Here is a 14,621-nt window from a genome sequence, read left to right on the forward strand (position 1 = left end):
TTCCACCATGTCTCTGTAATGCCCACTATATCAAAGTCCTCCTTCAAAACTCTGTACTCTAGCTCCCCCATTTTAGGTCGAATGCTTCTACTATTAGCATAGAGACACCTGTATACCCTGTCTCTGTCCTTAACCTGGGATTAATGTGCTTTATTTATGTCCTATCAGAGGCAGCCTGGAGCCAACAGTGGTGTGTCTGTGTCTGTGTGGCAGGGGGCATCCCCAGACAGGTAAGCTTTCTGAAGATGCTGTCATCCTCACAGTGTCACACTTGTTGGGTCATCCTGGGATCTGTTTTTGATCAGGAGATTATTGGGATGGGGGTGGGGGGCAGAAATGCCAAACCCCAAGAGAAGTACCTCATCTAGGCTGCAGAAAATGTTGCAGAGGAGGGAATGAAGGATAGACAACTCCAGGGTGAGGTCAGTGGAGTCCCCATAATCTGCAAAGGGGATGGTGTTGCTAGGATTTGAGACCCGCTTGAAGAATGCTGTCATGGCATCCGAGTTGCGCTCCAGGAATTCATTCATGAAACTCATGTAGGCTTCCTTCTCCCCAAACCTGCAGGAAACAGAACGGCAAGCTGTTGGGCTTTAGCTGCTGCTCAAAGAAGAAGTTAAGGCATTTAAGGATTTATTGACTTGTGGGTTTTCTACGCCACCTCTTCACACATACTGTCTCAGTGGCATACCGTCTACAGGGAAATGGGGTATCCCATGTCCCCAGGTGCACATCATTCTGTCACATGGGGGGGCGCCAGGTGCCCCCCACGTGACAGAATGGTGTGCCCCGCTCACTGGCCCAGCTGGTTTCCGCAGCCATAGGCTGGCTCCCGCCCCTCCCAGGGCAAGTTCACACCTCCGACCCGGCAGGCTCCTGACTCCAGCTGGCTGCTGCCTCGCCTGGAGGTGTTGTCCCCGGGCGCCATTTCCCCCTGATACGCCTCTGCACTGTCTCAAGGCAGATCATGTAAAAAATTGGAAACAAGAATCTTCAAAATTTAACAGGTGAACACAAGTTAAGAGCCTGGCTGTAAAAGCATAGTAGAATAAAGCAGGGATTTTTAAACATCTGTCTTGAGGAGAACCCTGCCAGATTTGTACCAGGTTTGAAAGAGGACACAGCAGGAAAGGTCTTTCTTTAGCCATACACATTTGACTGTTTGATGAAGACTTTGAGCATAACATTGGCTTTCTTCTGTCTCCGCTTAATCTACCTCCTAGAGTTGCTGTGATGTAAGCTGCCTCCGACGCAGCTCCGTCCGGGGCATCACGTCCCCCCCTGCTCCATGGGTGCTACGCCACTGGCTATAGTAGTACATCATGAGATAGCTAAAGGTAGCTAGCCTGTGCAGCTAGCCAGTTAGTAAGTAATTTGTTGTTTTAATTCCAAGTTACCCTTCTCTTATAGCCAGTAAACCTTTACTTATGAAAGCAACTGACTCTGCTCCTTATTATCAAGTTTTTCTATGAATTTTTAGCACAGATGGCTTTTTGTGCCTGCATAGTACATGATTTTGGAAGCTTCTAGAACAGGGGTAGGGAACCTGCGGCTCTCCAGATGTTCAGGAACTACAATTCCCTTCAGCCCCTACCAGCATGGCCAATTGGCCATGCTGACAGAGGCTGATGGGAATTGTAGTTCCTGAACATCTGGAGAGCCGCAGGTTCCCTACCCCTGTTCTAGAACTACAAGGCAGTGGCGAAGCCACAAGGGGACAGGGTGGGGGTGCGTCGTGCACCAGGCACACGCCTGGGGGCACAAAAAATTGCCCCCAGGCCCCTACCCCTTCCCACCATGCCCCCCGCACGCCCCCCTGCGGCGCCCCCCCTTCCCATACTTACATTAGTTCCTTTTTCAGAACTTTTTCAGGCTTCAAAAGGCCTTGTTCTCAGTAAAAATGGCCTGAGGAACTACAGTTCCCAGGGGACGGGGGACGGGGGAAGGGGGAAGGGGGGATGCCATGAAGGGGGGTGCCACGGGGGGGGCAGGGGGCAGAAAATGTGGAATGCACACTGGGTGCAGTTTGGCCCAGCTACGCCTCTGCAACAAGGCATGAAAATCCCACTCCCTGTCCCCAAGCACAGTGAGTCACCCACCATGTGTGCTCAAGGGGGAAGAGCCCCAATGCTCCCATCCATTTGTTTTTTGTCTGCTGCATGGTAAATACTTCCAGAAAATTCAAAGGTTTCATTCAACAAGCTATCTTTTCTCACTTTAAAAGTCATATTGGGAGTGTGGCGGTTGCGGTTTAATTTAAGATAGAGAAGGAATACAGTGGTGGGATTCAGCCGGTTCGCACCACTTCGGCAGAAAAGGTTGTTAAAATGGTGCTTGTAAACAACCAGTTGTTAAATTATTTGAATCCCACCACTGCCTGCATACTCGTGTAACATTGATCTACATCACACTAGTATCTTTTGTATTTATGTTTGCATTAAAATCGTATCTAGAATTATTTTAAAAGAAAGGCTTTTAATGAAACACTGTTAGAATATTGACTGGGAAACACAAGGTTTCCACAGGAAACATGGGAATTAAAATTAACTTCTGTCAAGTCAAGTCAAGTAATTAACTTCTGATTTCCCCTCACTTTCCTGTGGAAAGTGAAGGTCTACAAAAACTTTCCCTTACCACAAAGGACTGTGATTTCTAGTGGTGAATGCACTCAACCAAAGAGACTACCTTATATACTCGTGTATAAGTTGACCTGCATATAAGTCGAGGTACCTAATTTTACCACAAAAAACTGGGAAAACTTATTGACTCGTGTATAAGTCTAGGGTGGGAAACGCAGCAGCTACTGGTAAATTTCAAAAATAAAAATAGATACCAATAAAATTACATTAATTGAGGCATCAGTAGGTAAAATGTTCTTGAATATTTGTTTCAAAGAAAAACAATAAACTAGCTCTGTAAGTGGGAAAACGGGTCAACAAGAACAATATGGTCTCAACAATAACTTTAAAAGTACAAAAACCTTAGCTCAATCAGCAACCAAGCTAAAACACAAAAGTTAAAATCCTTCAAAATTGGATTCCTCATCATCATCTGTATGTCCAAATGTAACCCAACTTAGATTTTAAGAGGGATATTATCAGAAATGGAAAAGGGCTCTTCTGAGGACGAATATGGGAGAGATGACACTCATATTTTGAACCTTTCTTCTTGGTCCCTTTCAGAAAGTTTAGGCATGCGGAAGCTCAGGTGGGTGACTGAGTTTTGTGGCATGTAGATGGTCTCAGAAAGAAAGAAAATCAGAAAATCTTCCCATCCTGAAGTCCTCAATGAAAGAAACAGATCCACAATTAAAGGGGATCAGGGCTGATTTCTTATTCCCCAGAAATAAAACAAATTCCAGACCATCTGCTCAGGCTTCTCTGATTTGCAATTCTTGTATGAAATGAATGTGACATTTCTAGAAATGCCCAATACAATATTTTATCATTCTGGATCATTCTGAAAGATATTAAATACCCTCTCCCTTTTCATGTTTATACACGCATGCACTCAGAATGCAGCCCAGGTATCACAACTGCCAATTTCTTGATAAGGCATCTGACTTAGAGACCTGTCTGGACCTCAAGCCTTTTCATTGGTATTTTGCAAGTGTCTGTCACAACTCAGTCATGAAAGGGTTAACTGTGTGTATGTAAACTAATTGCTGTCACTGTTTCATGACTTGCTCTATTGATTAGCTACTGGTCAGTCAATCCGACATTGCTTACATGGTCTACGAGCTCACAAGTATGTAAGCAATGTCGGATTTACTGACTAATAGCTAATAAATGAAAATCGAAACCAATGAAAACCGAGGCAAACTTTCCCATAGGAATCAATGTAAATCAATTAATCCATTCTAGGCACTCCAAAAAACATACCAAAAACACATTTTTTGGTGAATAAACATAGTGTTTAATGCTGAAAACAGTAACAAACAATAACACTAGGACCCACTTCAGAGCCAGTGGACCACTGTCACACCAGAAAGGTGTCCAAAGAGGTCTGTTTCTGACGCCTCTTTAAGATTTGTCTGAAATGGGGCAAGACATTGTCATTAAACAAGTTGCAGACATGGCCTGCAACAGCTTTTGTCCGGGTGATTTTTCTCCACAAACCCCTGCACCTGACTGCAAATCGATGGAAACCAAGGCAAATCGATGAAAACCGAGGCAAATTTTTCACTGAAAAAATAAATGAAAACCAAAACCGGTGAAAACCAAAGGCAATGAAAACCGAGGTTCCACTGTACCGAGGTTCCACTCTTCTGTCCTACTCACTCTGCTAATTTACATATAGAATTTACCTTAATAAACCCTGTTCAAAGGAGAGCCATAATGCTCACCAGGTTTAATGTTATGCCTTCTGCCTTGTTACATGGCAGATTTAATAAGCAAGAAAAGGCTAAAAGATTGTGCCCATGTAACGATGGTTCAGTTGAATCTCTGGTCCACCAATTACTACACTGTCTCAGATTCAAGGAAATCAGATCCAAGTATGTGAATCTTACTCCTTTACATTTACCCCATCTCCCCGATTTAATTAGATTACACTACTTGTTGGACAACCCTGATCCTTCTCTCTGTATGATAGTGACAGACTTTCTCCTGGAAATTACTAAACGCCAGTAGATTTCCTTCGACCTAACATTTATGTCCTGTATTGGATATGCTTTTTAATCCGTTTTTATTATTGTTGTACTGTTGTCTATGCCAATAAAGGCATAGAAGTAGATAAATAGAAGTAGATAAAAAATATAGAATAGAAGTAGATAAAAATATAGAATTTACCCAATGCTTTCCCAAGCCCTGTTCTGGACACAGCCAGGAACTCACCTTCTTACCCAGTAAAATTTGCCAGGCACTCAACTACTCACATGGTAAAATTTGCCAGGTTCTGGATGACTTTGGCCACAAGGATGAGGGTGCGGGAAGTGGCGTCGTCTGGGTATTCCTGAGTGAGGCCAAACAGGCTAGGCGACATGATGGCTGGACACAGGAAACGTAAGAAGAGGGATGCAGAGATGAGCCGCTGGCCAATGCTGGCCTTGCCCCTCAGCTGGCATTCCTCTTGCCAGGCGGTGAACACCTCATTCAGCTCAGATGGGAAGGCACTACAGAAAAGGAGAAAGGCACGATTCAGGGTGGTTCAGAATGGAGACAAGTGTATCCAGACAGGGAAAAAGTTTAGAGCAAGTAGGGACCCTTATGAACTTACATGGCACACCCTTGATTTTGAGAACTGTGATTGGCATCAGGGCTTCCCAGAATCCCTCCCTTTATACATCAGATGAAGAGACGCTGAAGGCATGGCACTTGGCTGACTCTCAAAAGGCTTTCTGTGGCTCCTAGCTGGAAATGTTGAGCCCGAATGTTGCAGAGAAACCTCAGAGAAACCTCTGCGCCCCTCCCCCCCCCCACACTTACCTTCATGAAACAGTGCAGGCTGGAGAAGTGGCCTGTTCCCTTCAGGCTGAAAATGGCCTGATGGGAACTACACTTCCCAGGAGACCTTGCAAGCCCCCAGGATCTCATGGGAAGTGCACTTGGGGGTAGGCAGGGGAGGCTGCAGACTCCTTGCCTGAAGGTTCAGAAAGGCTGCCAAGAAGGAGGACACAGAGGACAGAGCTCTGGGAGCTCAGAGGAGTCAAACCGCGTGATGCCGGCCTGTTACTCCAGATTCAGTGGTCTCTGGAGCAGCAGTGGCGTAGGAAGTTAAGAGCTCGTGTATCTAATCTGGAGGAACTGGGTTTGATTCCCAGCTCTGCCGCCTGAGCTGTGGAGGCTTATCTGGGGAATTCAGATTAGCCTGTGCACTCCCACACACGCCAGCTGGGTGACCTTGGGCTAGTCACAGCTTCTCGGAGCTCTCTCAGCCCCACCCACCTCACAGGGTGTTTGTTGTGAGGGGGGAAGGGCAAGGAGATTGTAAATCCCTTTGAGTCTCCTGCAGGAGAGAAAGGGGGGATATAAATCCAAACTCTTCTTCTTCTTCTTCTTAAGGAGAGGGGAAAGTGTTATCTTGAAACCATCTCTTTTTTCAGCTTTACAAGGTGTTTGTGAAAAAAAAATACGGGGGGCAAGTCCACGGGAGGAAGAGTGAGATGGAAGTGTGATTGTCAGACTAAAACAAGCACAGTGTGTACAGAAGGAGACAATTATTAGTTGATGGGATTTGTTTTCATGTCATTTTGGGTTGGGCCTGGCTGGAATGAGGAGCCAGAGGGGGATGGGAAACCCAGAACATCTCTTCACTCTGAGATTGCATCTTTCTGGCCTACGAGGAGGAGGAGGAGGAGGAGGAGGAGGAGGAGCAGAAGAAGAAGAAGAAGAAGAAGAAGAAGAAGAAGAAGAAGAAGAAGAGGAGGAGGAGGAGGAGTTTGGATTTATATCCCCCCGTTCTCTCCTGCAGGAGACTCAAAGGGGCTGACAATCTCCTTGCCCTTCCCCCCTCACAACAAACACCCTGTGAGGTAGGTGGGGCTGAGAGAGCTCCGAGAAGCTGTGACTAGCCCAAGGTCACCCAGTTGGCGTGTGTGGGAGTGTACAGGCTAATCTGAATTCCCCAGATAAGCCTCCCCAGCTCAGGCGGCAGAGCGGGGAATCAAACCCGGTTCCTCCAGATTAGATACATGAGCTCTTAACCTCCTACGCCACTGCTGCTCTCTGTCTGCAGCCGACAAGCACATACACTCCTGTGCAAAGTAAACCACAAAGGAACCCCCCAGGTTCCCACCCCATAGTCTCATGCCCCCTTAGAAACTCACTGGCTGGACCTATCAATCCTCTGGAAGACCTCTTCACAAATCCGCTGCAGGTTGGCGCAGTTGTCAGCCAGCTCACTCAGCCCGCACTTGCTGGGGTCCACTTCACAGCTGTTCTTCAAGGAGTACAGGTGGGCTACAACATCACCTGCAATAATTCCACACCCTTCAGATCCATGGGCTACAGTGATGCGTCCAAGACATCCCAGTGTGGTGTAATGCCAGCATGGTGTTGTGATCAAGAGTGGTGGACTCTAATCTGGGTTCGGTTCCCCACTCCTCCACCTGAATGGTGGACTGTTATCTGGTGGACAGGACTTGTGTCCCCATTCCTTCACATGAAGCCATCCACCGCCAGCCAGGTCCCCATTCTGCTTACTCAGTGTGGCCAGCAGGTACGGCTCTCCCAACAACTTCATGTATTCATCAATAGCCTTGGTGGCGAGGGTGTTTTCACGGAAAATCAGCGCTTCTCGTTCATCGAAACGATCAAGTTCTGCAATGCCCAAGTCAACGAGAAAGGCCTGCAGTGCCAGAGAGCGAAAGATTAGTGGGCTAAATCACTGCCCCGTCTTTTTGCTTCCTGACCCCCATGACAGGGTTTTGCTAGAGGACAGCCTTCTCTCCAGTCTAGGCTTCTGAGCTGCTCTACTTCTGCTTTGGGATTAAATCTGCCCAAATTTGTTAGCTGCTGTATCCTAGACCTTTGTTTTCATTCTCAACATTTGTAAACAAAGACATAGTAATGTATTGTCGAAGGCCTAGACACAGAGGCGGAGCTACCAGGGGACCAGGGTGTGAGCGTTGCACTAGGCGTGCTCCTGCCCCCCCCGGAAAATCGCTCCCCTGCAGCGCCCCCCCCCCCACACTTACCTTTGTGAAACAGTGCAGGCTGGAGAAGCGGCCTGTTCCCTTCAGGCTAAAAATGGCCTGGTGGGAACTACACTTCTCAGGAGACCTTGCAAGCCCCAGGGTCTCATGGGAAGTGTAGTTCCCACTAGGCCGTTTTCAGCCTGAAGAGAACAGGCTGCTTCTCCAGCCTGCACAAAGGTAAGGGTGGTGGGGATGGGGGGACAGGGCATCTTGGAGGGGGGGCGGAAAACACAGAGTGCGCACTGGGCGCACCCTGGCCCAGCTACGCCTCTGCCTAGTCACAGTGTGTAACAGACTTCTCTCTGGGATACACCTCTGAAGATGCCAGCCGCAGATGCAGGCGAAACGTTAGGAACCAGATCTACCAGACTACGGCCACACAGCCTGGAAAGGCATATTACCTTGGCTTTGCCAGTGCTCTGCAGTATGCGCACCAGGGCACCGGCCAGCTCTTCCTTGTCCCTGGCGCTGAGAGAGTGCTCCAACACAGCACACAGCTCCTGATAGTGGAAGGTGAGATATTCTGCAAACTCCTTGTATTGCACTATGGGCAGAACGTGGACGCTGCAGTAGCGTCCTCGCAGACGGAGCGCAGGCGTGCTGGACTTGCTCCTGCCCACAGGGTACCATTTCTCCAGCAGCTGGTGCATGGCAGCGAGGTCGCTGAGGGGAATGGCCAAGCTGGCGATGGGACGGCCCTTGTGTCTTTGCCCTTCCTCTTCCTGTACCAGGCAGACTTGTAGTTCCAGAGCCGGCGGCAGAGACCTCAGGTCAAAGTGCTCGCCCCAAAAGACAGCTCCAGTGGAGCCGGTTTGCTTGGTTGTGGTGCGAGCATATAGGGCCCCATCCAGGTGCAGCTCACAGAAGCAGGGTTTCCTGGGGGCCAAGTCCCGGGCTTCGTACACCCAAAGGCTCAGCATGTGTTCCGTTCGCTCATGGTTGTCCTAGGAAAACAAAGCAAGGAGAGGACTGAGGGATGTTTCATAGTACAAAAAGTGATGTAGGCCAAGGAACCACTCACAGAAGAGAAAAAATGAGGATGACGACCAGAAAAGGTATTGTTGTTGTGGCTCTCTTGATTCCCTGTCCCATATTCTTCTAGAACAGTGGTTCTCAACCTTCCTAATGCCGCAACCCTTTAATACAGTTCCTCATGTTGTGGTGACCCCCAACACTAACATTTATCCATTTTACAGATGGAGAACACTGATGCAGAGAGTCTTAGGCAGTGGTTCTCAACCTTCCTAATGCCGTGACCCTTTAATATAGTCCCTCATGTTGTGGTGACCCCCAACACTAACATTTATCCATTTTACAGATGGAGAACACTGATGCAGAGAGTCTTAGGCAGTGGTTCTCAACCTTCCTAATGCCACGACCCTTTAATACAGTTCCTCATGTTGTGGTGACCCCCAACCCTAACATTTATCCATTTTACAGACAGAGAGCACTGATGCAGAGAGTCTTAGGCGACCCCTGTGAAAGGATCGTTTGACCCCCAAAGGGGTCCCGACCCACAGGTTGAGAACCACTGTTCTAGAATGTGGTTTAAATGCTGATGTACAATCATGCTTAATTTGCCCTTTATTACTGTCAAAGAAAATACAAAGTTCTACCTATGCTGTACGTTTTCTTTTACAGGATCATTCTTTTGACGTTACTTGCGCAGTTGCTTCTTTTTTGACTATCATTTTAAAACGATAGTTACTGTTTAACTTGACTATTGCTGTTGGTTTATATTTAATTGTTTTACATTATGTTGTTGTTTTATGCTAATAAAAGGCATACTGACCAGAAAAGGGTTGGATAAGCTGATTAGTTTACTGCTGTCTGTGAATCCATCAAGTTGCTCCAAAACAAGGTACAAGGCAACATAACAGCCTTGAGATTTGAGGATTGACGGACAGTCAGACCCTTCCTCGCACTGTGAGCATCAACCACACATGCCAAAGGCCGTGGCCTCATCATCATTCAAGACCTGTCATGCCCCCACAGAAGCCTTTATTATTTTCATTGTTTTGTATCAGTTTCCCATAGATAGCATGCTTAATTCACCCTTTATTAGGGTTTAGTCCTCTGTATAGTCTCCAAAGGGAGGTAATTTTAGCCCCTGTCCCTTTAAGAAGTTTCCCAAGAGGCAGTCTTTCTGTTATCTCCCAGCAATGCCCCTGTTTAACTCAGTTCAGTACAGGTGCCCAAGGAGTTAGGAGGCAGAAGAACAGAGAGCACAGGTCAAAGGTGTACTGAGGATAGTAGCCAGATAAAGACTCAAAGAACTTAAAGAAGTGGACTTTCCTGCAAGCAGTCAAAGAAAGAACAAAAGTCTCCAGCTTCTACTGACCAGTCAAGCAAGTACTTTATTTTAAGCAGACCCTGGGAGGAGTTCGGGTCTCCATTCTTCTAAATATTAAACCTTTTGTTTGAACTCTTAAACCTTGCTTGCGATTCTCCCACTCTGTTCTGGCTGGGCACAGGGCACCACAAACAGTTTTGCTTGCGGAACAGAACAAGACTCTTCCTCCACGTTCAGTAATTGACAAGAGGCATTTCTGGTCTCAAATGTCACCTCTACCACTTGTTCACCCTAATATTCACCAATCATGCCCTGTGTGGACAGGAGAGGCTAGATAGAACCTCTCAGATATCTTTCTCAAGCATATTCCATTATTGACTCTGCGTGTGTCTCTGTGTGTGTGTGCGCACGCAAATCTCCTGATTTCCTATTTCTCCCCATCATGGGGTTTTTTTTAAAAAATTTTTATTGTATAGTGTAATTATGTAACAGATACATGCTATGCTTTTAATCAAACTATACATTTCCCCCTTTTTCTTCCTCCCCCTTCTTCTTTTTCATTTTTTTCACGCAAGCAGCAGAAAGTTCATTCTTCGTATTCTTTGTTCTCATATTTCTTCGTTAAATCTGGCTTCCCTCGCCCATTTCTCAAAGATTAATCATACCTTCATAATGTCTCTTAGTTTTTCTTGCCATAACATATTTTTGTCATCATCTCAAAAATTTCTAACTGTATTTGTTCCCAAACATATTCCAACCATTCTGAGATTGTCCATTTCTTTTTATCTTTCCATCCCAATGCAATCACCATGTGTGCAGCTCTAATCATAATTTTATACATTGGTCCATAACTTCTATTCACCCTTTTATCTTCAATTAGACCTGCCATTAACAAATCATTGTTTAAATCAATTTTAATTTTTACTAATTTTTCTATAAACTTCAATTTTTTTCCCCAAAACTTTTTTACCTCCTTACATTCAATCCACATGTGGGTGTAGTATGCTCCCGGTTCACCACAATGCCAACATCTTGGGTATAAACCCTTAATCAAATAGGCTAGCTGTATTGGGGTTCTATACCATTTGAAAATTAACTTTCTCTCCAGTTCTGCATATTTTTCTATCTTTATCTTATTCATGCTATCTATGGGCCTTTCCCCACTCACTGTTTGCTGCGCGCTACTCTTGCCAAGTAGCGCGGGGTCCAGCGGCACTTCCCACTACAGGGGCGGCGACAACGCAGCTGCCCCGACTCTGCCACTCTCAAGGCCTCAGTGTGTGTGCGCCATTTCTGGTGCGCTGCTGAAAAACGGCGCTTCTTTGATGACCCCTTCTGCGCGAGAGCATTACTGGTGTGTAGGGGTGTTAGTTTCACAGCTTAACCCAGCAGAGACTCAGAAAGTGCACAGGAATGCCTGCGCCATCTGTCCCCTTCTGGGTGCACACGCACACCCATCACGAGATCCCCCTGACTCACAGGTCACCAGATGCCTGAGTCATGGGTCACAAGACCCCCAGATGTGGAATTGACCCAGACGGAGACGTTTCTTCCTGCACGTACGCTGCCCCCGCAGGCCATGAATTGCGCAACCTTCCCCCGCTCTCCCGCCTTCCCAAACCCTTAATAAAAGGTGCCAGGGACCCCAGCTTGGGAGATTAGTCACTGGCTTTTCTCCACTGGACCCTGATATCGCCAGTGCCTCTCGTCTCGTCTCTTCATTGCGTCGCCCGTAACGACTTCACACGGGGCAGTGGGGAAGCCAGGGAACACAATCCCTGCGCTGAAAAGGTCCACGCCAGATGAAAACAACGCCATTTTTTTAAAAGTGGGGAAACGGCCTCATAATTCTTTCTTTCATTTTTTCGGCCATATCAAAGAAAGTTCTTCCTTCTCCCATTTTTGCTTCAACGTTCTCGTCATAAATCCCTTATCTTCCATCATATAGTTATATACGGATCCCAATATCTTTCCTTGTGATTTTTCATGACTTTTCAGCCATTGTGCCATAATACATTCACCTTTTATTCTGTAATTCTTTAATCTTTCCCAAATCCCTCTTAATACCAACCAATTCTCCTTCCCTCCAATTTCTATAACATTTTGTAATGGAATAACTTCCCCTTCTTTAACTAAATCAGCCACTTTCAGTATCCCTTTATCCTTCAAATTTTTATAGCTTTCCGTCCCTCGTTTCCGACCATGCTTGCCACTGGTGCACTGTCCAGGATGCCAGGCATCCATTTAATCCTCCATTTCTCCCATATTTCCATGTTAACCTTTCTTGGGCTTATTACTTTTTGTTTTACTTTCTTATAATCATTTATATAAATTCCATATTTACCTATTCCTTCATTTACTTCATTTTCAAACTTTAGCCATGTCTCTATGTTATCATCTTTTATATCCATTAAACTTTTTATCTGGAATGCCTCAAAATATTCCTGCATTTTTGGTATTCCCCATCCCAAGAGTTTTCTTGCCATGTAAACTACTTTATTAATTACTCTTGCATTTTTTTTATCAAACACCCATGCTTTCAATGTCTTATCCCATTCCTCAAATTGGTTTTTACTGATCCCTATAGGTAATGTTCTAAATAAATAGAACATTTTAGGCTTTATACACATCTTCAATGCTTTAATTTTCCCAGTTATGGATAAGGTCTTTGTCTCCCAATCTTTAATTTGTTTTTGTATTTTCTTCCATTTTTCAGGATAATTATAGTTAAATATTTTTTCTATTCTATGAGTTATTATTATACCTAAATATTTAATCTTCTTCTTCAATAACTTTTTATCAAACTGTTTTTTTCCCCAATGTTAACTCCCAATATTTCCATTTTATCCATACTGACAACCAACCCTGAATATTTTTTAAAATCTTCCAGAATTATTTTCAACTCTCTCATTGTATCTTCTGGGTTGGTTGTTATTACTAATACACCATCTGCAAACAAATTTATTCTTAGTTCTTCTTGATTCACTTTATAGCCTTTTATTCTTTTATTGTTTCTAATTCTGTCAGCTAGAAACTGCATTGCCATTACAAACAGGGATGGAGACAATGGACAACCCGGTTTAACTCCCTTTCCAATATTTACCATGTCTGACAAACCTTCATTTACTCTTATCCGTGCCTTCCCATTTTTATATAATTCTTTTAATACTCCTATAAATCCTACACCAAATCCAAAATTATGTACGGTTTTAAAAAGGTACTCATTGTCAGACTCTCGAACGTGGAAATAACAGAGACCGTAGAAAAGTCCAAAAGCAGTTTATTCCAGGTGATACGAAGAGTAACAATCTAAAGCAGGATCTGAGCTAGAGAGCTCAGATCCAGGACTTATATCCTTTAATCCCCCCCATTTCGCCCCACACCAAATGTCCACTACAGTTTCTACTACAAAGCTACAAAGAACCTGGGAACCTTTCACACCTCTTTGAAGATGGGCTGGCACCAGGAGATTGCTAGGAAGGGAAGAGGGAAACAGGAAAACAATTGCAAATCACACACAGCAAGACATCAAGATACTGACAGGCATGGTCCTGACACTCATGTCCTACTGTGTCAAATGCTTTATATACATCCAGTTTTATCATTGCATATTTTTTAGTCTTTCCATATGCTATTATGTTCAAAACATTTCTTATTGGATGGCTTATATCTTTCCCTTTTACAAACCCATATTGATCTTGTGCTATTATGTATGGAAGTATATTTCTTATTCTATTTGACAATATTTTTGCAAATATTTTATAATCTTGATTTAGTAAGCTTATTGGTCTATATGATTCTACATAATTCACATTCCTACCTGGCTTTAAAATTGTTATTATCTCCATCTCCCCCCATGACTCTGGAACTCTCTGACCTTTTGAAATGTTATTAAATAATATTTGAAGCTCTGGAACTAAAATCTCTGCCATCTCCTTATAATATTCAGCTGTGAACCCGTCCATCTCCGGGGATTTATTATTCTTCAGCTCTTTAATAACTCTTGTTATTTCCTCCTGTGTTATTGGTTCTTCTATATATTCCCTTTCTTCTGTGGAAATAGTTTTATTCATTTTCTCATCATAACTTTTATTTTGTTCATAACTAAATAATTGTTGATAAAACTCCTCAAATTTTTTCCTTATTAATTTACTATCTGTTATCTTCTGGTTTTTTTCATTGTTTAACATTCTCACTCTTTGTTTCTCTTTCCTTTTCTTATCTCCCCATCATGGTGAGCCTAACCAGTTCAGTAATTCATCTTTAAATAAAGCAACCATTTCTGGAGCTCGTTTCCACTTTGCATAACCAATGCTTGCCCATTTTTCTTTAAGGGATCTTTCAACCCTGTCATTTCACACCTGCAGAAACTAAAGGACTGGGCAGCAATTCCCTCATCCAAAACACACAGCCACACACTCAGCCTTTATATTGCCCTTCCATTGTTGTGCCCCATCTTTCCCTTCCTCCCTGTTATGAGATGAGCTAGAGAAACAGTCAGGAGTGTTCTGAAACCAGCTCCAAGAGAAAAGGAAATGGGGGCTAGAAACTAGAAACCAGCATGATTCAAGCTGCATTCACATCTTTCACACATGTGCACTAAGCGTGGAGAGGGGCACAAAATAATTTCAGAAGCACATATGCTTTTTTTCCCCAAGGCACAACTTAACCCTTCAAGGCACAACTTAATCT

At 44.5% G+C, this 14,621-nt stretch overlaps 1 protein-coding gene across 1 annotated transcript in view; it reads right to left on the reverse strand.

The window, feature by feature from the left end:
• RASAL3 (RAS protein activator like 3) overlaps nucleotides 1-14,621 on the reverse strand; it is a 75,761-nt gene that overhangs the window by 22,476 nt on the left and 38,664 nt on the right. Inside the window, 5 exon segments of the mRNA XM_048487724.1 lie at nucleotides 360-561; nucleotides 4,877-5,113; nucleotides 6,767-6,911; nucleotides 7,143-7,287; nucleotides 8,038-8,580. Of these exon segments, the coding sequence (XP_048343681.1) occupies nucleotides 360-561; nucleotides 4,877-5,113; nucleotides 6,767-6,911; nucleotides 7,143-7,287; nucleotides 8,038-8,580 (1,272 nt within the window).

This window comes from Sphaerodactylus townsendi, linkage group LG03, assembly GCF_021028975.2.
Source record: "Sphaerodactylus townsendi isolate TG3544 linkage group LG03, MPM_Stown_v2.3, whole genome shotgun sequence".
NCBI classification, from domain to species: domain Eukaryota; kingdom Metazoa; phylum Chordata; class Lepidosauria; order Squamata; family Sphaerodactylidae; genus Sphaerodactylus; species Sphaerodactylus townsendi.